Here is a 22,445-nt window from a genome sequence, read left to right as displayed (position 1 = left end):
GGGACTATCGGTAATAAAGTAATATCTAATGTACCTATTCTAAACGTTAGAGGGCGACATTTTCCAAACAGCCGTTCACCGATTCGGAAGTTGAGCACAAACTTCTCGCGTCACTTCCGGTTAGCGGATGTTGTTTTCTCCCTTTGTGAGCTTAATTAGCATTTTTTGTGTTTCACCGCTTTGTTAATTATTTTTTTAGCCCTGATTTTGATGTAAAAAAATTAAGAAAACTACTTCAACGATAAGTGAAGCGTGAAGTACCTCCGGCACGGGTGAGCTTCTTCTTCTACGTTTATGAAAATGCATGCAGAGCGCAAGCTTAAAGCTATCGTGGTAACGAAATGATCTGGTCCGGGGTCTAACCCTGATCCGGGTCTAACCTTGGTCGGCCCGGGTCTCACCCTGGTCTGCTTACAATAAACATGTACAATATGTTTATTAGTATCTATTGGTGTGGTTTATTAGTGTGTTGTTTTTTTAATCAGCATGCCTATGTGAGAGCACAATACATCATTTGATTCACACTTCCACGTTTGTATTTTGTGATTATTAAACTGTTTATCGAGATGAACTCATCACACACCACTTTTCAGCATCTCTGAAATTGCTTTACTTTACTTAATATTTGTAAAGGTTGACATATGAAGCAGTCCCTTGTACCAGTTTAACTGTGTTGTTGTAATATTACAGATGAAGTATTAGAGCCCACGTGTTGTATTATGCTCTGTGTAAGTTAGACAGAACGAAAATTAGTTATCAATTTAGTTTAATGACATTCTGACTTTTTACCTTCCTCATATTTTTAGATGGATAATTAAAATTCATCTGTAACATATCTGTAGCAAGTGGAATGATTAAGCCGTCCTTTATTTGGTTTATACATTGTTTTAAAATGAAATATATTTTTGTACGTTCTTTTTATTTTCCTGCTAGACGTGGTGTTTTCACAGACTGCTGCGCTGAAGAGTAACAGACGAAACAGCCGATCAGCAGCATCATGTCTGCAGAAGTGGACCTGTCCCCTCCAGAGGTCCCTGAACCCACCTTTCTAGAAAGCCTGCTGCGCTATGGGCTGTTTCTGGGAGCCATCTTCCAGCTCATCTGTATCCTGGCTGTCATCTTCCCCACATCCAAGTCACATGAACAGGTGGGTAGACGCCCAGGGGAGCAGGTCTAAGTCTGTCTTGCTCTTTTTTTTAGAAATAGTATTTCCTGGACTGCTATGACTCGGGGCGGAGAGGGTTTTGGGTTCAGTGTAAACAAACTTCTACACAACACAAGGCAGTAATAAAACCGACACATTTTTATATTTGAATCTTTGCATCTAGATGTGTGCAGCGATCATTTCTGGAAGGCGTTTCGTGTCTGTCATTTGCTCAAATGAGTGACTTGGTAGCACTCAAGAAGTGCTTCCGCACAATACCCTCTCTGGTGGCTCTGTCTGATATCAAAATAGTAGGATCGGAAACTTTTGCAGTGTGGCACAGCTGCTGATAGTTTAACTAAGACAATGCTTTGATTAATAGTTTGCTTGACAGATCTGTTTCTGCCAAAACACTGATTTCTGAAACACATAGACACCAGATATCAGTTAGTTTAGTGCAGAAAATCTCATTTTTGAATGTCCATGAGGAGCAAACCACGGAGCGCTACTTCCACAATCTCCATACTAACAACTGTCAGGAGAGATTATTTATAGACAAGAGCAATTAAATCCACCGCCTAATTATTCTATTTCCAGACACTGTCATCAGATGCACTGATAGCTCTCCACAGTATGGCACCGTTCCGTACTTTTATAGCAGCCTGCTGTAGCTCTGTGTCTCCATACAAAGACAGAAACGGTGCTGCCAGAGGGACATTGCTGAAAGACATCTGCATTTCTTTTGTTTGCTTTGTGTGTCCATATGTGCTTTCAAAACCTCAGGGAATTTTCCTTCCACCGTCCATATAATTGAGATAAGGCTAAGCAAAGTCTAAACTACCTGGAGGGATAAAAAACTGCATGACCACAATGTATATCGCTTGTTTTCACTAATCGCTATCCCCTATGCACAGTATTTTGCATAAAACGCAGATTGTGTGTTGAGAATTTCTTGGAAAATAATACCTTGGCAAAAACTGTCTGTGTGAGTGTGACTCAGATGATTTTATTTTGAAATTACAGGGTGCTTAATGCTTCCTTTGTTTGCTCTCCAGGAGGAGACTGAGTTCACTGATGGGAAGGCCACTGAACAGATGAAGAAGCCGAAAGGCCTCGCACCGCAGATCCGACAGAAACCAAAGAAGGAGAGCAAAAAGAAGCGATAGTGCTGTGTGTGTGTGTGTGTGTGTGTGTGTGTGTGTGTGTGTCGGTTTGTGTGTGTGTGCGCGTGTGAATGCATGTGAATCGTTGGCAGTTACCAATACAAGTATCACTATTGAAAACACTAATGTCCTATTACGACAAATAAAAATTATGTGCATTTCATTTCAGACTCTTGAGACTGACTGCAAACCACGTGTCCTCCACATTCAATAGAATATTACAAAAAGCAAATTGTCATAAATTGTAATATTGTATGTTGAATTTTATTATGCAGCTATGTATTTACCCAGATTTTTGTTGTGCATTTATCATCTTTCATAAATTGGATATCCCTGATTGAATTGCGTTTGGATTTCAACTTTATAATAAATATATCATCTAGTCATTTGTCAGATTGAGATCATGTTGGGTCATTATATTCACTTCTTTTGTGAATAATCATGACTCACTTATAGAGCTGCAGTTGTGTGGCTGTTTTCAGCAGGTACAGTATATTTAATAAAATTAAAATAAAGTTATGTAACAAGGGAAGATCAACCCAAATGAATATAGGGCATAGTTGTATTTAAGGACTCCTCATTGAAGACCTTTATGTGTTAAAACAGGTTATCAGCTAATATACAGGCATAGTATTGAGTATTTTTAAACTCTCAAATAGAGATATGGACATAAAAAAAATATGATATACAGAAACTTCAACAATTTGGGGCGTCAATTTTAAGGTTATTATTTTATTAGTATTTTTCTTTCATAAAAAGCCAAACGGGGGTGTTGTCACGCTGCCAACGCCTCTGTGAATCCAACTGTCAGGGCGTCGAGTTACGCAGCACGACGTGAATCCGTCGCTGCGTACAAAGCGTAAAATCCAGACTCATCATATTTGTGCGCTCGCGTGTTCCGTCGGTGATGCGCTATCCCGTGCCACCCCCCCACACCCCCTCCCCTCCACTCCACTCCACTCCCCCTTCCTCCTCCTCCACCCCCCCCCCCCCCCCCCACCCTCCCCACATGCGAGGCATGTCTTCCCCACACCGCTCCTGCCTCCGCGCATGAATTCACCGCGCCGTCGACTCTCCTCCAGCGAAACGGGCTCCTCCACCGTAGTGCACCGCCGCGGTGTTGGTCCGGCCCACCGCAGCCGCCCCGGCAGGTGTGCCCTCTGCTCCCGCAGCCAGTCCCCCCGTCATGACCTCCCCTTCTTGCCATTCTGCCGATATTCGCTAAATGGGATTCGTGGCCAGCTCGAGGTTTCCACCGCAACTGGCCATCCGCTTCCATTATTTCTCTAATGAGGACAGCCATCGGGATTTAACTCCGTTGCTCGCTGAGCGTATTTGATTTTTTTTTTTTTTTACATTTTAAAAAAATATATATATTATAGGGGAGAGAGAGGCTGAATCTTCAGACTCGTCAAAGGTGAGTTAATTAAGAGCTCGTGGTATTCTATTTGGATGTGGAAAAAAAAATGTCATTTATGTCGGAATTACATCCAGAGGTTCTGGTTTGTTGCTGCTTATGCGCCCGTGCTGATGTTTCACACTCGGCGTCTGATGCCCTTCTCTCACACTGCCTCGTATTTCATTGTTTTACAGGCCATTCAAGTCAGTGCTACTCGCACATTTTGGTCAGTGCCACTCAGTGTGTGCCAGGGCTCCGTTGTTGACGATAACCCCCCCCCCCCCCCTCCTCCTCGTCCTCCTCTTCCTCCCTTCCTTCCCAGACAAAATGCGCACCGTCTGCGTAAATGTCTTAATTCGGACTTTCTCACGACCCAAAACACGCGCTCACAGAAGACGCAGTAAACGGTCTGCGTGCAGGAAACAAGAGTCAACAATCCATCGAAATTCAAAATGGAGCTGTAACAGCACCTGTTTTGATTCATCAGGCCGCATATGCGCGCTGTGTGTGTGAGCTGGAGCCGACCACAGCAGCCAGCGTTGTCGCCTTCTATCCCCGTTTTCATTCACAAATCCCCTGTTTACGTGCTAATGCGGATCCGTTTGGGAAACACGGATTGTTTTAACGTTTTTTTTTTCTTTTTAATTAATTATTTGTTGTTGTAATTCCCTCACCATTGCGAAGACGTTATCATTCTGACAGCTGCTACTCCCGCAGGCAGCTATACTACCCCACCCCTTGGTTCTCTGGAAGCAGCTTTGCCGACAACTGGTGTTTAATCCCGTGGAAATGGAGTTTTAATTATGTGGCTAATCTATTTACAGTCTGTTTTTGGAGCTTTTGGACAAGTTCCAGCTAATGTCCGTCAGGCAGTACATTCCGGTTTGTTTTGTAAAAATGAAACATCGGAAAAGGTCAACATGTGATTTTAACACTGGGCACATTGAGAAGAGGCTGTGATATGTCAGTCTGGTCAACACGAGGCTGCTATGGTTTGAGAAATAACACCTGTTTGGATTGTTGAATGACTTTCTCTCCAAAAATGTTTTTTTTAAGATGAGGAAACGTACAATGAGTCAAAAATACATCATGTTCCCTCTCAAGGCAGCCAGACAGGGGATGCTGGTTTGGACTTGTTGAGCTGTTGACTGAAGAATATTTTCATTATTGATTAATCAACTTAGGTGTTTTCTTGGCTTATCGTTTGGCTTTTTCATTTTAATATATATTTGAAAAATATTTCCAGAGCCCAAGGTTAATCTGTGCATGTCTTGTTTGTTGTGGTCAACGATTCAAAACAAACACATTTGACGTGCTGTCACGAAAAACAAAGGAAACCAGAAAATGTTCCCATATGAGGAGCTGGAATTAGTTTTGCTCATTATTTGTCTGTTGATCCACTAGAGACTAATTGATGAACTGTCAAACAGACTCCTAAACGTGTGAAAATACTACTTTTTGTAGGTGGAGATTATTATTATTAGCCTGAGTTTCTTTTTAATACCCTGTGAGTCGCAAAGGGAGGCTGTCGGTACATTCATTTTGAAATTACAGGCAGTCGTTAATGAAAGTTATCTGTATTTGTAGAGTTAATGACCTGCTAAAAGAGTGGCACCTCCGTACCGAAGCAGCCTCCACGTCCTCCTTCCCACCTTTTCCCCCTCGTTTTAGTCAGCCATGCAGTAGAAGCCATTCCTCACAGCTGGGATCACTTGCAGCCAGAGCCTCTCATTGAAGAGAGGTAGAAAACAGAAGTATTGTGCTGTTTTTTTATTTCCACAATACCCCTCCCCTCTTTTTCCTCCTCCTCTGTGTGTTTGTCCCTAAGGGAGATGGGATAGCTAGCCGTGGGGTCAGCTAAATAGTTTTTGTTGGGGGGGGGAGATAACGAAGACTATCTGATCGAGGCATCCTGGGGACTGAAATGGGGCGGTCCTTGATAGTTATGTGACTTCATTGGCCTTTCTTTCGCCTTGTTTAATTAACGCCGCTTACTATAGCTCCGGCTATATATAGATAATCTGTGTATCATGTATGTGGACTGAACTGTGTCAGGTTATTGGCCAGCATATAGCAGGACGGGACATTAACGCTGATATGCACATTTCCGCTTGTTTTGATCTTGAGGAGCCATCATTGCCCTCCCCCTCCCCCCCTCTCCCCTCCCTGCTCCTCCCCAGGGCAAACTGTAATTTTCCCATTCGGCTGAAACATTGGCTCGAGCTCCTCGGCTCTCTGCAGCACAGTGGCAACTGCTACCGTCTGTTGTGACTCAGTGAGGTTTGTCGCGGCCAAATGTGCTCATGTGCCCGACCAGGAACGTGCAGCTTTGTGTGCTCGGCCTCACACGGAGGGTCACGAACGATGATTAGAAAGCTGTTCTTCTCGGACAAATTACTGCATTGATAATTTGGAACTGAAGCAGCCACGCTACGTTCTAATTCAATTTGACGTTAGAAACCAGCAACTTCTGGTTCATCAACAGATGATTTGGAGGCATTGAGCCATGAAGGACGAGGATGAGCGAGGGATTCATATTTAATGCGACCCTCGCAGGCTAACATTAACCTTTTGGTCGCTCCAAATTCAATGTCAGAGACGACATCCACAGTCTCCCTTTAGTTTGTCTTAAGCCAACACGAGGCCTCGGCAGTCCCAGTTAGTCTAATCTGAGAGGGCATCCAAAGTTAGTCATTCCAGGACCAAATTCCTTCATTGTATGGATACAATGCTTCCTTGTGAAGCTCTGGAGGAGGGTCTTTATGGGCAAAGAGGGACTACGAGTCTACAGACGCGCTCGCTGCTACGCCAACATTGGCAAACTAAACTTCTCACGGCAGCCATGCAAGCTGGTTTCATGTTTATGGTGCTCACCAATCGTAGTTGGGTTCTATACATTTGACAGCCTCTGGAGCTGTTTCGTAGTCTGTTTGCGCGTGTTTTAATTGCTGTGTATCTCATATTTGATAGTTGCTGCAGAGGTAAACAAAGTACAGCTCATGATCATATCGCTTTTGCAATATTTGCTCATGAACCAAAGTATCGGGCAATTTAAAACCCTTTACTTGATGAAAAGTCAGAGGGATCGCCAAAGTTCTTACCCTTAATCCTGAGGGGGAACTTCAATGGCTGAACCATATTTTATGACGATCCATCTGCTAGTTAGTTGTCGAGATATTTCAGTCGGTAGGATTCATCGTCTGTGACTCATGAGATATTTTTGATCTAGCGGAATCACGTACAATCTCTTGTGGGAAGAACAATGAACCAAAAACAGTTTCAACGCACACGTATGCTTGTGAGTGTTGTTTCAAAAACGGACTTGTGAACCTTCTATAGCCTTTTTGAATCAAAGAGTCAGACTTGAAACGACAGCGTGGGGTTGAAGTGGGCTTTCATATTGAAAATACTGTCTGTGTCAGCCCCAATGTCATGTGACTTACTGGACCTGTCTGCTTTATCAACTTGGTTACGTTGTCGGCATCGAATCGCTCCCACTTTTTTTCTTCTACTTTTGTTATAGATTTTGTGAAACTCGGTCAACACTGAGACTGTGAGAGAGACGCAGGCCGGTGATGAACGTACTGCGGAAAATGAAGTGCTTTTGAACTCAATCATTGTTCCGAGGTAAATGCCCCTCAGGGGCCGCCCTTGAAGGAAGCCTCTATTTGCCTTGATTCACATCTAATCCCTCAAATCTCCCTTCCCTCACCACAGCCAGGCCCAACTTTATATTCACACAACGATGCGTTTATTGTCTCTTTTCTGATATTATCAAACCAGTCATACTGGAAAGGAAGCTTGTGCTGCTTTGAAGTCCAATATAATAAAACATACACTTTAACATCGACATGTAATAGTAAAACAAAGTACAAAATGTTGTGTTGTTTTTAAATAAGAAAAGTGTTTCAAAAATATTAATGGTGAACGTCATTGGGAAGCGACAAGAGTTTCTTTTGGAAACTTAAATCTGATGGAAATACCTCCTAATTTCCAGTTTCTCATCATCTTTTCTGTATTTTTTTTGCATTTCTCTTCATATCATGTTTGGTTCTTTCGTACAATATGCTTTTGTCTCTCCGTCATCTTCCCTCTTCCGTGTTAAATCACAGGTTGGAGGTAGTCACATGTTTGCACCTTGTTAATGTTAGGGCACAGTGACTATTAAAGGCTCAGCCACAGTGCTCGCTCTATTGTTTACATACGCAGGCTGTGAGGCTTTCAAGGGCACTCCGGTGTTTGCAGCGTCCTGGAGAGAACCAGGGGAACGTGAGGTCCCATCGGACGAGTCTTCTGCCATCACCGCTCTGGGATACGTTTGCAGTGCTGATGAGGATCATTACCTCACTTTATTCGTGTGTGTTTAATCTTAATGATTAGTCAGTTTTCCTAATTGAATGTCAACTCATGCGTCGTAAGTGTGCCTCCTGCAAACTTTAACTTTGTAGAATTTCCATCAATTCAGAGAAATTGTCATTTTTAGATGGTGAATCTCCCACCAGCTCATTGGGTTTCATTCTCCAACTCGCTTGTACCAGATCAACTGGAGCATCCCACTATCTTTACATCGGCTCCCGCAACGAGCCGTCAGAAAATAAGTTACAAACCTCTTTTGTTAGCTGCCGTGTCTTACCGTCAGCTCTGCCTTCAACGCCTCTCCTCGAGCGTCGTGCTTCTACGGGCTGTGGTCCATCATCTCATGACAGCAGTCAGTGGGAGCTTGAGAAACCTTCTGCAAGGCCTCTCTTCTGAGGTCACTGAGGGACAAACTGAAGCCATTTCACATCGTAAGCGACGTGAACCGGAGTGACGCCATTGTTGCCATTTGAAGCTTAAGCTGTGTTCACACAATGAGCGACAAAGCAACAGGGTACAAGTGATTTTCAGTGGACGCCGGTGAAGCGACGAACTTATGGAAAGAAAATATGGTCTTGCATAGATTGTATGCTTGTTTGCATATATTGACTCCGTTTACCGTTAAATCATAACAGCCTTGTGATCATTACGCTTTTGTTTTGTGCTTCGGCTTGTTTCTGACCCCCAGTGTTCGATGTTTCAGGCCACAAAGTCCATCACCGATATCCAGAGCAGTTGGCTCAATCGAGCGGTTTATTCTTTCGCACAATTCACACACAGCCCTGTCCTCCTGCAGGCCGATGCACCCGTCTGTGTGTGTGACTCAGTGTTGCACCGCGGGAGACCTCAACCCCCCCAGTGCGCCAGATTACATCCTGGCAGCAGTTAAATCAAAGCCTGCGTGACCGTACGTGTGCGCTCGAAAAGTCGCTCCCGCGAGTGCCCCCACAGCTCCACAGTGAGGTCCTTCCATATCTTTGAGGTTCCCCCGTACCTGTGTAATTATGTTATGCACACACGTTGCACTTAAAACACCCACTAAGCCTCAGCTGTCCTGTGCGGTACACAACAACCACCTCCACGTTCTTTTTACAGCCACCGCCGGTTCCTTCCTCCTTGTCTGTTAATAACCCTCTCTGTCCTGTCTGTCACACTGTGTGCTGGGAGACACTCACACGGTTGCATGCACTGGTTGGAAAAAGGATGTGAGATGCGGCCGTGGTCGGGCGTTGGTGTGCGATAGATCCTCGTTTCCCAGAGGAACCAAGGAACAGCTGCTCACACACACACACACACATAGACTCTGTGTGGATCCGAGAGGGCCTCTATTCACAAAGGAACAGGGCTGTTTCATGTGTGTGTGACTGTCTCTGTTTCAGCCGGCCTGAAATAGCCGGTCTCACAGTGAATCACACCCGCGATGCCTCGAGGGGCGGACTTGGTGTTTGAACACGGCACCACAACTTTCTGTGGGCGCACTTGACTGTCTGAGCATGTTTTGTCTTCGCCAGGGCTCACGATGACTTTTGTTGCTTTCATCGGGCCACAGTAGATGTGTTTCTGTGGCGAGGAGAAGCGGCGTTATAATTACCTGCAGGAGGTGAAACTGTTTCCGTCCTGTGTTTGTTTTCCCTGTGGATGCGTATTGATTCTGAACCGACTGAATCAACAGATAGGGATGACCTTAAATGTATGTGTGTTGGCTGTTTGAAGGTGTCCTGTTCTCTGAGTATTTGCACGCTAAACGGTTCTAACTGAACCTGGAGCGGCTCCAAGGATACTCTGTGTTGAGCGGAGATGAATGTGACACGCACTGCAGCGAGGATTTAGTTTTTGTTTGAGAACGCTTTGAATGGCAACTGAGTGTTTTTGTTTCTTTTCACTCAACAGCTCGCATCTTATATCAATGTGTTTACAGCTTTTCTTCTCAAATGTTCCACTTCAATGCCATCAAGACTGTTTTTGTGGGTTTGACATGAAGCTTCCTGATGGAAAAGGATGCGCGTCTTGATTGAAATCTTACCAAAGTTACCTGACATCCATATGCCCTCCTCTGAGTCATGTTGCTGCTGCCAGGATGAAAGTGCGCCGGAGTTTATGATGGCAGAGTTTTCTCAGAATAATGAACCACATTTTACGAGAAGAAATCAATTCAGTATGAAGTTGATCACTGTCAAATTTACAAGAAGCCTCAACTTGGCATCAAAGCTGCTTTTATGATTAATTAATGAATTGTTTAGTCTAGAAAATGGCACAAAAAAAAGTCTTGTAGCAGCAAACCCTCACAATTGTACTCTTCTTAAAGTGCTTTATACTTACTCATCATTGGCTCTCTTCCCAGGTTTTCATATGGGGGCGGGCAAGAGCAAGCCCAAGGAGCCGGGCCAGCGCTCCATGAGCCTCGACGGCACGATCGGCACCGGCTCCGACAGCGGGCACTTCCACCACCTGGGACCGGCCCAGCAGACTCAAACGCCCAACAGGAGCCCCGCCGTCGGGACGGGCAGGCGCGGGCACCAAGGACAGCACCAGCTCGCCCCGACAAACACCCCTGAGCTGGCTCTGTTTGGAGGGGTGGACCACACGGGCACCATCACCTCGCCACATAGAGGTAGGAAAGGTCTTGAGACGGGAGTGAGTTGTGCAAATATTGCTAAATGGTCCAGGACAACGTTCACTTGGCTTATAGGTGCGACTAAAAGTTTAATCTTTCATTCTTGAAGGTGGTTGTGAAGTGTTGCAAAGAAAGGAATATTGAAGGGGGGTGATGATGGTGATGGTTATTCAAAATGGAAGAACTAGAAATAGATGAGAAGATCTGTTACTGATCTACGCTGTATTCAGCCACTGGTTAGCTTAGCTTAGCTTACAGTATAGAAACCAGGGGGGGAAACGGCAAACCTGATTCTCTACCAGCTTGACAGCACCTCTTAATTAAGCTCACCAACTACAACATTATTTCTCATTTGTTTAATTCATACAAAATTGCCGGTTACCTGGAAATCTGACTGTGACAAGACTCCGGGAAGCCACTGTGGCCAGCCAAAGAAATAATCCTGCACATAACAACCTCCCGTGTAATTAGGGAGCGTTAGATGGGAGCTGGTTGGCAGATTTAGTGGTTTACAGTCTTTTGTGCTTTTTCCTGGTTCCAGCTTCCTACAAACAGGAATGAGAGTGATATCGATCTTTTTTTATTAAACTTCTGGCAAGAAAGCAAATAAATGCGTTTCCAAGTAACGGTTCAATTAAAAGTAATGCATGCCTAAAGACTAGAGATTATGTGTGTGTGTGTGTGAATGGAAGCAGACTGAATAAGATCTGATGAGTCGGCCCACTCAGTCCTGACTTGACTTCAGATACCAAAAGTCCAGAGAAGAATATCTTAAAAAATGATTCACAGTGAGTCACATTTCCACAGAAAAACATTGTCCTCTTCCCGCCATCAGCCGCCAAACAGACTTCAAACCTTCTGCTTGACTTTGAAGCCTGTCGCACCAAACTGTCCAGATTTCACGTGACATTAAGCTGTAATGTGTCTAGACCGGCCAGATGGTTAGGTTAATGTTGATCCACCCAGAGCGAGGAGGGCTGCTGGTGTATCTGCTGGCCGCCGCCGCCGCCTGTGCGTCTAATGAGCCAATCAATGATTGGCTGGAGGAGCTCCTGGCTTTAGATCACAGGTTCATTAAAAGGAAGCGGTAGAAAGCTCCACAGAACATGGAGGACCATCGGTATGACGGCGCCCTTCACGGCCGATCGGCCGCAAGCGATCTGAATGTCGATACTTCTCATTAAGCCTTGGTGAATTGTCTCATACGGCGACAGAGCAGAGGCACAATATACCAGCTGTGCAGTGGAAAGAGCAATATCTGTATTATTGAAGTAAGATTATGGAAGTGAAGGGAATGGGAACAGTTATTAGCGGAAAGTACCTTTTTTTGTTGTTGTTGTCTTTAATGAGGTTCTTCCCCTAAATGCGCATTTTCTGTGCGTGTACTTTCTTGCAGGAGGTGTCACTACATTTGTGGCGCTGTATGACTATGAGTCACGGACGGCGTCGGATCTGACCTTTAGGAAAGGGGACAGGCTGCAGATTGTCAACAACACGTAAGAATCAACCGCCTCTCTCTCTCTCTCTCTCTCTCTTTCTTGTGCCACAACTTCAAGACAAAAAAAAATCCCAATGAAGCGTGAACTAATGTGTAAAAGTGAATGAACAAAGTCAGAGCTGGTGACTGCGGAGCGATCCAGACAGCCGAGTCTGATCCTCTCCATCTGTTGACTGAGACCGAGCAGAACGGCTCCTTACTAACGCATCCTGTTCCCCTTGGACTACTTCTGGGCATCCTCATCTTTAAGACTCTTTGTAGAGAGCTTTTCATATCAGGGTCTCTACCCTCGCACGTCTTTCCTAACGCCTTAATTAATGTGTTTACCTGTTGCACATCGGCACATGTTAAAGTTTCTGCGTTGCGGTGTTATTTCAGTGTGATTTGAGTCGCAGGAAGTGAGACTGGACGCGTGTATTTAAAAGGAACTGGAGCAAAACTCCTCCGTGGGTGTTTACAATCGGAACAGTGTTTTTTTTTCCTTGTTTTCTCTTCCGCTGAGCTCCGTCTATGATTTCCTGTCATAAGTCTGGTCTGCTGTTCTTACGCTACAGTCTGGCACTACAGAGTCGGGCTGAGAAACGGAATGAAATCACACTAAACATTAATATTACAGTTTGAATATCTAGTTTACAGAAGAAAAGCATTCGGTGCAGGGGAGCTTCTGTACACGGTTTGAATTCAATATGCAGTGAGACGACAAAGCGAACCCCAGAAATCCCACATGGTATCTGGAAGTGATCGTTCATGGATAATAAATGGAGATGTGTTTCTGCATTCCTCTCTTCTGGAACTATTAAAACTCTGACTAAGTCGACTGCGAAGTGGAACTTTTCAACTTTTGTTCAAAACGCCGCAGCCCGTTTGACCTCACTGTCTCGTCCTACAGCAACGCCGGCTCTTCTCTGTCTGTGCTGCTTGCCTTGCCGTGTCCCCTTGCCGTGTTTTTGATGTGTCTGCTGTGTCTGTTATCTCTCCCTCTCTCCTTCTCTCTCATGCTTCATGATTCCTCTTAGGAAAAAGTACAGCTTCAGGTCAGTAATACTTCATGCAATAAAACTACTCTCACGCAACCTTTTGTTCACTGTCCCCTTGCTGCTGCGCGGATTTTGTGTGATCGAGCTCGACGCGTAACGGCAATGAATTAGTAAATATTAGAGATGTGCTGTAGAGGGATTCGGTCCTCTGACTCGGCCGGTAGGTAACATACTGAACGTCTCTCTGAGCAACAGTTTGAGGTTTTAAAGTGTAAACCGAGGAAAGGTGAACAAAAGGTTGCACGTCTGTCCGTTTCCTCTTTTTAACAATTTACTTTTCTTCACTTTCCGCATTTAAGTGTGGGATGAGATGTGCCGTTTTATTTTGGACTCTTTTTAAATCAAAGGTGTGTCTGTGCTTTTGTAAGTCACATCATGGGTTGTCAGTCAAACACTGTGGACGTTTTAGAAGCGGACTTCCTTTCTTTAAAAGGCATAACCTGAGGACACAATCTGAAGCAGCCTGTGCTGCAGACACTGTGATATTCAATGGATCCATCTTTTTACTAATTGGCAACACATCTCATGAAAAGACCAAAACACAAGTTCTCCAACTCAAAAGCCGGATTGATCTTAATCCTCTGTGCCACATAGACCGTGTTGTTCTCCAAAAACTACACACAGACACACAAATGAGCCACTCTGTTGCACTGGCGTATATGTTCCTTTTTTATTGTGACAAACGTGGGCAATGTAGTTTATTTTGAGTCAATCCCACATGTACCTTCCTTGGGCCATAAATACGTTGGAGCAAACAGAATCTATTCATCCACCTCTCAAAATAGTCTCTAACGACTGTGAAATGGGTTTCTATTCGCTAAGAAACAACAGTGTCGAGCCGTTTAAAGGAATTCATTGAGGCTTTTAAAAAGATAACTCTGCATGTGACACTTCCTCAGTGGGAACCGAGCGGCTCCAGGCTGAGACGCACAGAGGTTGCATTGTTGGTTTGAGCTTTTCATGACATTTGTTGACCAAAAGAAACATTGTTGACCAACACTGTTATTATTTTTTGTCGGTTTCCTGTTTATTGTTGACTCTGTGTCTCTCTCTCTCTCTCTCTCTCTCTGTCTCAGAGAAGGGGACTGGTGGCTCGCTCGCTCCCTGACGACAGGAGAGAGCGGTTACATCCCCAGCAACTATGTGGCTCCGTCCGACTCCATCCAAGCAGAAGAGTAAATTATCCTCCCTTTGTTTCACTCGTCTTAATCTAAAGCATTTTTCTAAGTTCAAACCCTGGTTGTAGTTTTATTCTCTGCTATAAATCCACTCCTTTAAGCTAATGCAAAGCGTATTGAGAGGATATTCCCCATAGCTAGTAATGGTCCTCTGTGTTTCCAGTCAAAACACATTTCTGCCCGCACGCACCAGACGCTCAGTCGTCGTATTTCTTTCTGATCCCTTTCTCCGTGGCAGGTGGTATTTTGGGAAGATCACTCGGCGCGACTCCGAGAGGCTCCTTTTGAACTTGCAGAACAGACGAGGAACCTTCCTGGTGAGGGAGAGCGAGACCACTAAAGGTGAGAGAGCAGACACTCGGGAGGCGACGCTCGTTATCAAGACGGACAAACTAGCTCGTCTGCTTGTGATGATAAATGTGTTGAAACGGTTTCTCTCTAAAGCAACGTAGAGCAATTCAACTGTACCTTTAGGAACATTTCACAGGTGTTTCATGACATTTCATACACTGAACTTTTCATCGATTTGTGCGAATAATTGGGAGATTAATTCATAATGAAAATAATCATTGGTTGCAGTAAACCTGCACATATACCTTATTTCTCCACATGGCAGTTGCTTCAAGAAATAATAAAAGTAAAGCTATGAAATTGTGTATTTTAGATAAATGGTCAGATATTATAAGGCTCTTTACATGAAGCTTTCAATGAAAATCTTTTTTTGCAGCCATTTTGAAAGACACACGTTTTCAGAGACGGAGCTCTAACGACAGACAGGAAATGCAAAAATCCAATTTAAACACGTTTCATGATACCTGAGCTTTCTAATTTCTAAAACGTGTGAAAAGGGGACGTGATAATTCTTTACCGGTCCCTGGAGTTTACTTCACAGAGAAGATGTGATCTTACTTTGAAATAACTAGATCTTTAGGGACTCAATTTAAAAGAGACAGAACCTCTTAATTAAGTCATTTGTTAACTGTCACGCGGGCCGGTGGCTCTGTAGCTTTGTTCTTTCGAGTTTTGCATCTTTCTCTGAAACTCTGCAGTCGGATGTTGTCCTGGTGACGTCAGTGGGCTCTTCAGGGGGTTGTTTTGGAGGTGGGGAGGAGGAAAAGAGCGCAGAGGAGTGGGGTGGGCCTTGTGAATGGATAGGGGTGAATCATTCTGCCAGAACTAGGTCAAGCTAGGAGGGTGCTCGATTTCCTCCTGGCTATAAGTCTCTGTTCTCCCAACATGCACACACTGAGTGAGGGGAGGAGAGGCATGAAAAGGGGGGAGACTTGGGGGGACAGGGGGGCGGACCGGGGCGAGTAGGAGGAGCTCTGGCAGGAGGTGTGGAGGCCTCTGGGTGTGTTCTGTACTAGATGTCACATGTGAGGCTCGTGGTGTGACACAGATGAGCAGTGCATGTTGAATGAAGCTTAAATTGTGTCCGATTGGTCGTGACACATCTCATCATTCTAAGGTTTGAAGACACTTTAAATCACGGGAGATGAAAAACCATCGTCTTGTTAGCGATGTGCGTGCCTCGGATCTGACCTATATGAGTGGAGATATTGATGTAAAATTAGCTAGATGGTTGTAGTTATGTGGAGGCCTTATATTGTGCACACAGTTCGATTTAAAAACAGGAAATAATTGAGTTCACTGTCTGTATATTTAGTTTAGCCAGTAATGTCTCACAGAGATTAGATGTTAAGCTCTGGTTCAACTGGTGGGATAGTATTGTGACGATCAGGCACTTTGGATCCATAAACTGCCAGTTCAGTTATTGCTGAAGTGCGTCTTTACTGCTGTAGCTTTTCTCTGTGACTGAGGGATGAAGAGTGAACACCAGATCCAAGAGTTGATTTAAATTTGTACTCTCCTTGTTGAGGTGGTTAGGTTTTTGTCGTTAAGTCTGTTCTTGAAACACCTTTTTACAAGTTTGATTCCTGTCACACTTTTTTAAAAATTGTATTGCTATCATCATTTTTTGACCTAATATTGATTTGAATGTTTTAATGGTTTGCAATTGTCTCTCAATAAGTCTTTTGCCGAAAGGTGGCTGCACAAAACAAGTCAATAATTATCACTATTTTAAAGATCAAACATGGGTCCTGGGCAAGGAGAAAAAGGCTTGGTTAAATTTCTGGGGCCCTTGAAGGGGCCTTCAGGGACTTGCTCAGCACAGCTGCTGGGAAACTCCACAGAGCAGCTGTCACACACACACACACACACACACACACACACACACGCACACACACGCACACACACGTGATTTCATTGTTCTAACCTGTCTCTGTTTGTCTTGTTCACAGGGGCATATTGCCTGTCGGTGCTGGATTATGACAACACCAAAGGCCTGAATGTTAAACATTACAAGATCAGGAAGCTGGATAGCGGAGGTTTCTACATCACCTCCCGCACCCAGTTCAGCAGCCTCCAGCAGCTAGTCTTCCACTACCGCAGTGCGTCCTCACATCCTCTCTCTGACCGTGAACCTGTCGCAACACCATTTGCCTCTGAACTGCCCCGCTCACTCTGCCTTCTCTTGCCCCCCCGTTCAGAGCACTCTGATGGGCTGTGCCACGCTTTATCGGACGTGTGTCCTGTGGCCAAACCTCAGACCCAGGGACTGGCCAGGGACGCCTGGGAGATCCCCCGAGAGTCCCTCCGCCTCGACCTTAAACTGGGACAGGGCTGCTTTGGCGAGGTCTGGATGGGTAAGGATGACACGCCACTTTTCCTATGGTTGATTGAATTCCTCTTCCACCATGGCAGATAGACAGGTTATGTGTTGCATTTGCGCATTAAATGCGCAATGATGATGACGTTAATCCCGGTAAAAGCTGTTCTAGCTCATTTATTTCTCATCCAAGGAATGTTTTGGCATTTTGAGAGACATATTTTTTGCTTTCTGGCAGAGAGATGAAATGATTTAAGGCTACATGTAGTAGTTACTTAGCTTAGCATAAATACTGGAAACAGTAGCCAGCACCTCTAAGATCACAGTCTGGTACATAACTTCACAATGAAAGGCAAAGTGTTTGTTTTTACACTTTGGTTTTGGTACAAAGTAAACAAATGAGGATGAATGTGTACATTAGTGAGCTTTACAGTATGTGGGCTAAGCTAACAGGCTGCTAATTGTATAAAGAGTGGCACTGAGCTTCCTCTGCAAGAAAGGGGAAAAGTGTCTTTTCCAAAATGTCAAACGCTTTCTCAAATGAGTCACACAGTGATGTTGTTGCATGGACAGGCACATGGAACGGGACAACACGGGTAGCCATTAAGACCCTGAAGCCCGGCACCATGTCTCCAGAGGCCTTTCTTCAGGAAGCCCAAGTCATGAAGAAGCTCAGGCACGAGAAGCTGGTCCAGCTGTACGCTGTTGTGTCTGAGGAACCCATCTACATTGTGACCGAATACATGAGCCAAGGTAACGCAGGATGCACTCTGTGACACGCGATGATCAAACCTGATCGGGTACTGAACCTGAAATGCTTCTGAAGGCTGGTTTATACTTCTCAAAACATGTCTGACATCACAATCCTACTACTGCTTACAAACGCATTGAGTTGATGGCTCGTGTTTTACACATACAATGAACAATCTGTCATTACAACTGTTCCATTTCTCTTTATCTTGCACTCGCAGGCAGCTTACTGGACTTCCTAAAAGGAGACGCAGGAAAGATGCTTCGTCTGCCTCAGCTAGTAGACATGTCTGCTCAGGTAAAATAAGTTTGGGATCAACCACACGGAAGGACAAAAAAACCAACCTACACAATATATATATTTATAACGCAATCCCTGTCCTCTCTGCGTCACCCTCCTCCAGATTGCAGCTGGCATGGCCTACGTGGAGAGGATGAACTACGTCCACAGAGACCTGCGCGCTGCCAACATCCTGGTGGGAGACAACCTGGTGTGTAAAGTAGCTGACTTTGGTTTGGCAAGACTCATTGAAGACAACGAGTACACTGCGAGACAGGGTGAGTCCACAATAGTCTTTCATTTCTGTTAAGATACAGAGAGAAGTAAAGGTTTGTTTCCTTCTGAAAAGTGATAACTATAAGAATTGGGACTAAACTTGTACTAAAATCTACTGCTTTTCATCTACAACATTTGATATTTGACCCATGCGTAACTGTTTTTTTTTTTATTCCCCATGGGTTCCTCAGGAGCTAAGTTCCCAATCAAATGGACGGCCCCGGAGGCAGCACTGTACGGTCGTTTCACCATCAAGTCAGACGTCTGGTCTTTCGGTGTGCTGCTCACGGAGCTGGCAACTAAAGGCAGAGTCCCTTATCCAGGTAACGACTCAGCACCTGAACGACTCTCCACCCGAACAAGGGCTGGACAGAAATCATGCTGGGTGATGGGAGCTTGACCAATTAGTCAATATATTGATCGGGCAATCAACAGAAATTGAATCAGCAACAGCTTTTGATAGTTGAGTGATTGTTTAAGTCGATGCCAGCTGTAGCTTTCGGAAGACGTCTTGTCACCTGCGATACTGTGATCGACATCAAGGATGATCAGAATAATCAGGATAATCATGATCTGCAGGCCTTAAAATGGTATTACTAGAATAAAGATTAGTTCATATTTTAGGAATTTCAATGATGAATATAATGCTCTGAAACAACACGCGGAATTGTCGTGTTTTGCTAATTTCAATTTGACAGATCTACTTTATTAAAATGACCGATTCTATCTTGAAGAAGAAGGTCTGTCTGTTCCCCAACTCTTAACGGCGTCTCTGGGCAGGTATGGTGAACCGCGAGGTGCTGGACCAGGTGGAGCGCGGCTACAGGATGCCCTGCCCCGCCGAGTGCCCCATCTCTTTGCACGAGCTCATGCTCTCGTGCTGGAGGAAGGACCCGGAAGAGAGGCCTACGTTCGAGTACCTGCAGGGCTTCCTAGAGGACTACTTCACCTCAACAGAACCCCAGTATCAGCCCGGGGAGAACCTATAGAACCGCACACTGAACCGAACCCGGTGGGGCGAGAACCTCAACACAGAACGACCTGCACTAACCGACCTCAGAGGAGCGCCTGTGAAACTCAACTGGGAGAAACTTGAGATTCTTCTGTGGAAACGAAAACCAAGCGAGAAACCTGCAGAAGTCCCATCATGTGCCATAAAAGGAACTGTTCCAGGAGAACCCGAAGAACCCGCTTTCTGCAAGCTCACTCCCTGTTTACGGACGGCGTCCCAGCCGAAGTGAGGTTCAAGGCTGTCAAGGAGAACACAGACTCTGGCTCTGATTTGACGTGTTTTTGAGAGGTGCGACTGATGTGGGAGGAACCGAATCAGGATCTGCAGACGGAGCGAGGGGAAGACAAAAAAAAAAAGAATAAACCTTTTGCCGAAGAGAGAAGGTCAAGGGAGGATATTCCGAGCATCAGCTGTTTTGCGAAAACCTCCCTCTTTCCCTCTTCTGTCATGTCTCTTTACCCTCGTCTGGTACATTTTTTTCCCGCCCACAGAAGAGCACTGCCACTGTGGCTCAGGTGCCAAAGGGAAGTCTGTCTCTCTCAACGTCCTTTTATCTCCCTTCTCGCCTCCCTCGTCTCTTTCTCTATTTCCGTCTGACTTTCAGTATCTCCCTCCAGTTTTCTCAAGTGCTGCTTCTTCAAAGTGTTTCCGAATAACCCAGCTCTGGAGCTCTACTTTGCATCTTTATTTATGTTTACTTGGACAATATGCGTCCTGTGGTTTAAGGTTTTCGTTCGGTGGCAAACAGTTTCCATGGTAGATGTACTCGACAGGCAGGTTCTGTAACACTGAAAGTTCGGTCAATCGAGTTTGTCTGTTTTCTCGCTGTGTTTCTTGACATGCGCTGAAACGGCCGCAGCGGCCGGCTGGATCCAATCTCAACAATTAAAAATGATTTTGATGCAGGTAGTGTTTGAATGCTTGTTGTTTTACCTTGATTTAACTGGACAGTTGCATTGACAATAATCATCACTGTTGTGGTGGCTTCCACAGAGGCATAAATGGGGTGAATTTCATGAAACATGTATGTGGCCTACTGAGAAGCTGATATGGCAACCAATCATATTACTGTTTTAATATTCAACTCGACCCAAGATGGGAAGACCCCAGAGAGTAAAAGTGTGCCAAACAAATCACATTTCTTTACTGCTATCATGTATATAATGTTTTCTCATCGAGGGGCCGGGGGGTTAGTTCTTAAACAGGAAACTGTTTCCTTACATTTTACAATGAAACTCTTTATTGCACCGTTTCCCCAGTGAAAGTCACGTCAGTGAGTGAACCTTACAGATAAGCCTGTCAAGGATTCAAATGGTTTTCATTCACTTCACAGCTGTTGTGACCATAAAAATATGCAACCAGGCGGCCCTAATGAAACTAACACTTTGATCAGGTAACTCTAATAAAACTGTGCTTATGACTTTACTATGAGAGTTGATTTTAAAAACCAGTTAGCATGCTTTTGTGCCGTTCTTCTCTTGACCATTGGCTGGGTTTGTATTGATGCTGTACTGTACATCATGTGTATGTTTACTTTACTCACGGTTCAGGTGAGGCGACGGGAACATAAACAGACGTTTGAACATTTGTGCCATCAACCTATAATTCTTTTTTTTTAAAATTATATCTATATATCTTACCCACTGCTGCCAGTTCTCACTGTCATTCTGTACATACTGTAGCTCTTAGGGTTGGTTTTGTATCATGTAAGCCACTTTCAGATGGCAGGTATTTATGTTGGGTGTCACACATTTCACAGTGGTTTAGTTTATGACTTAGTCAATGCAGCAAGAGTAGATATAAAGTTATAGATTGTTCTCAACAAACGTGATGAAACCAGTTCACAAAATATGAGCCATGCAGCAATAAGAGAAGGTCTGTGCCCTCTAAAACCATTCAATTATTATTGCGCTGATTATGAATCATGACGGCTAATTTAATCAATGAAGTGGACAATTCTGACGTTTAAAAATGGAGTCCGGGTTGTGATATGACATGAACAATGAGGTCAAAGATGTACATAGTATCTTAAACAAATGACTGTGACTATCATGTAATTTGTTTTTGTATAGTTTTTCTTTAATTGCATCTCCACGTTGAGGTTTTTAAAGTGTCGCCTGCTCCCAAAATGTTTTAATAACATGCTACTGTAAATGGGGCTGAAGGAATGTTTTCTTTTTTAATATTGGACTTATTTCTGCAAAAGACAATTGAAAATTGGAACATGTGTATATATCTATAGATATATATAGATCTATATCTATAGATATAGATCTATATATAGATATAGATATGTATTTCTGAGAACATTTTATCAGTATTTTCCTCTTTATGAACTGGAAATCCCCTGTTTTGTTCTGACTCATTGAACTGCCTAAGTCACTGGGACAATGTGGAAGTTGATGGGCTCATGACGAATATGAGTAATAAAAAGGTCTGATTGGAGTTTTTGTGCCATATTAAAGAAGTGTCTTTTCTTTTTTTTTATGAATCTATGCAGTTTCGGTTCCAACAACCTGGCATTCCTGCAACTTCATGGTTATTTTGTTCTAAAGTCAAAAACAAGGATCAGAAATAAGAAAGCGTGAGCATTTTGTAAGGACTTCTTTTTGTCTTTTTTTGTTTCTGATGTAACAGGATTGAAATGGGTATTGTGCCACTTTATGTTGATCTTTAATGTGCAATAAATTATATTTCAAATGTGCTTTGATAAGAGTGTGTGCTGGTGTGTGTGCTGTCCTTTGACCTATGTATAAATATTGTGCTGCTTGTGCTCGGGGTGTGACTGAGTGACTCCTCAATGAAGTGATGAGCATGCTGCACACGCCGAACGTTTAGAGAAGTGAGCATGAGATTACATGTGCTGTGGAAAATGTTCATTTTAAAATAGTTCGTCACGGCAGTTAAAAAAAAACAAAACAACGAAACTGAGACAAGCTGCATTTCATCTTTTAGCTGTTGAAATTGAAGTGCAGAAAGAAGTCAAGGTTGAGTGTAAAAACTGAGTACATTAAATTGGGTGTAAATGCAGAGTTATGTTCTAAATGGAGACGAAACGTCAATCCAA

At 44.0% G+C, this 22,445-nt stretch overlaps 2 protein-coding genes across 4 annotated transcripts; both read left to right on the top strand.

Moving 5' to 3' along the window:
- Nucleotides 1-114: 114 nt before the first annotated feature.
- Nucleotides 115-2,700, top strand: manbal (mannosidase beta like). Its single transcript, XM_068594700.1, has 3 exons — nucleotides 115-272; nucleotides 934-1,147; nucleotides 2,200-2,700. The coding sequence occupies exons 2-3, from the start codon at nucleotides 998-1,000 to the stop codon at nucleotides 2,308-2,310; spliced, it is 261 nt and encodes an 86-aa protein (XP_068450801.1). The 5' UTR covers nucleotides 115-272; nucleotides 934-997; the 3' UTR covers nucleotides 2,311-2,700.
- Nucleotides 2,701-3,321: 621 nt separating this feature from the next.
- LOC137795940 (proto-oncogene tyrosine-protein kinase Src-like) lies at nucleotides 3,322-22,082 on the top strand. Of its 3 annotated transcripts, XM_068593533.1 has the most exons (13): nucleotides 3,322-3,724; nucleotides 10,404-10,673; nucleotides 12,073-12,172; nucleotides 13,191-13,208; nucleotides 14,288-14,386; nucleotides 14,628-14,731; nucleotides 16,693-16,842; nucleotides 16,942-17,097; nucleotides 17,634-17,813; nucleotides 18,032-18,108; nucleotides 18,215-18,368; nucleotides 18,558-18,689; nucleotides 19,147-22,082. In XM_068593533.1, exons 2-13 carry the CDS (start codon nucleotides 10,412-10,414, stop codon nucleotides 19,353-19,355), a joined length of 1,641 nt encoding a protein of 546 aa, XP_068449634.1. In that variant the 5' UTR covers nucleotides 3,322-3,724; nucleotides 10,404-10,411; the 3' UTR covers nucleotides 19,356-22,082. The 3 variants fall into 3 exon arrangements, with proteins under 3 accessions (XP_068449634.1, XP_068449635.1, XP_068449633.1); XM_068593534.1 differs by lacking the exon at nucleotides 13,191-13,208; XM_068593532.1 differs by lacking the exon at nucleotides 13,191-13,208 and having other exon boundaries at nucleotides 16,693-17,097.
- The last annotated feature ends 363 nt before the right edge of the window (nucleotides 22,083-22,445 follow it).

The sequence above is a fragment of the Clinocottus analis genome, unplaced genomic scaffold (assembly GCF_023055335.1).
Source record: "Clinocottus analis isolate CAN_PGR_092001 unplaced genomic scaffold, fCliAna1.0.p SCAF_3, whole genome shotgun sequence".
Taxonomy (NCBI): Eukaryota; Metazoa; Chordata; class Actinopteri; order Perciformes; family Cottidae; genus Clinocottus; species Clinocottus analis.
This window is presented reverse-complemented; position numbering and strand designations above follow the sequence as displayed.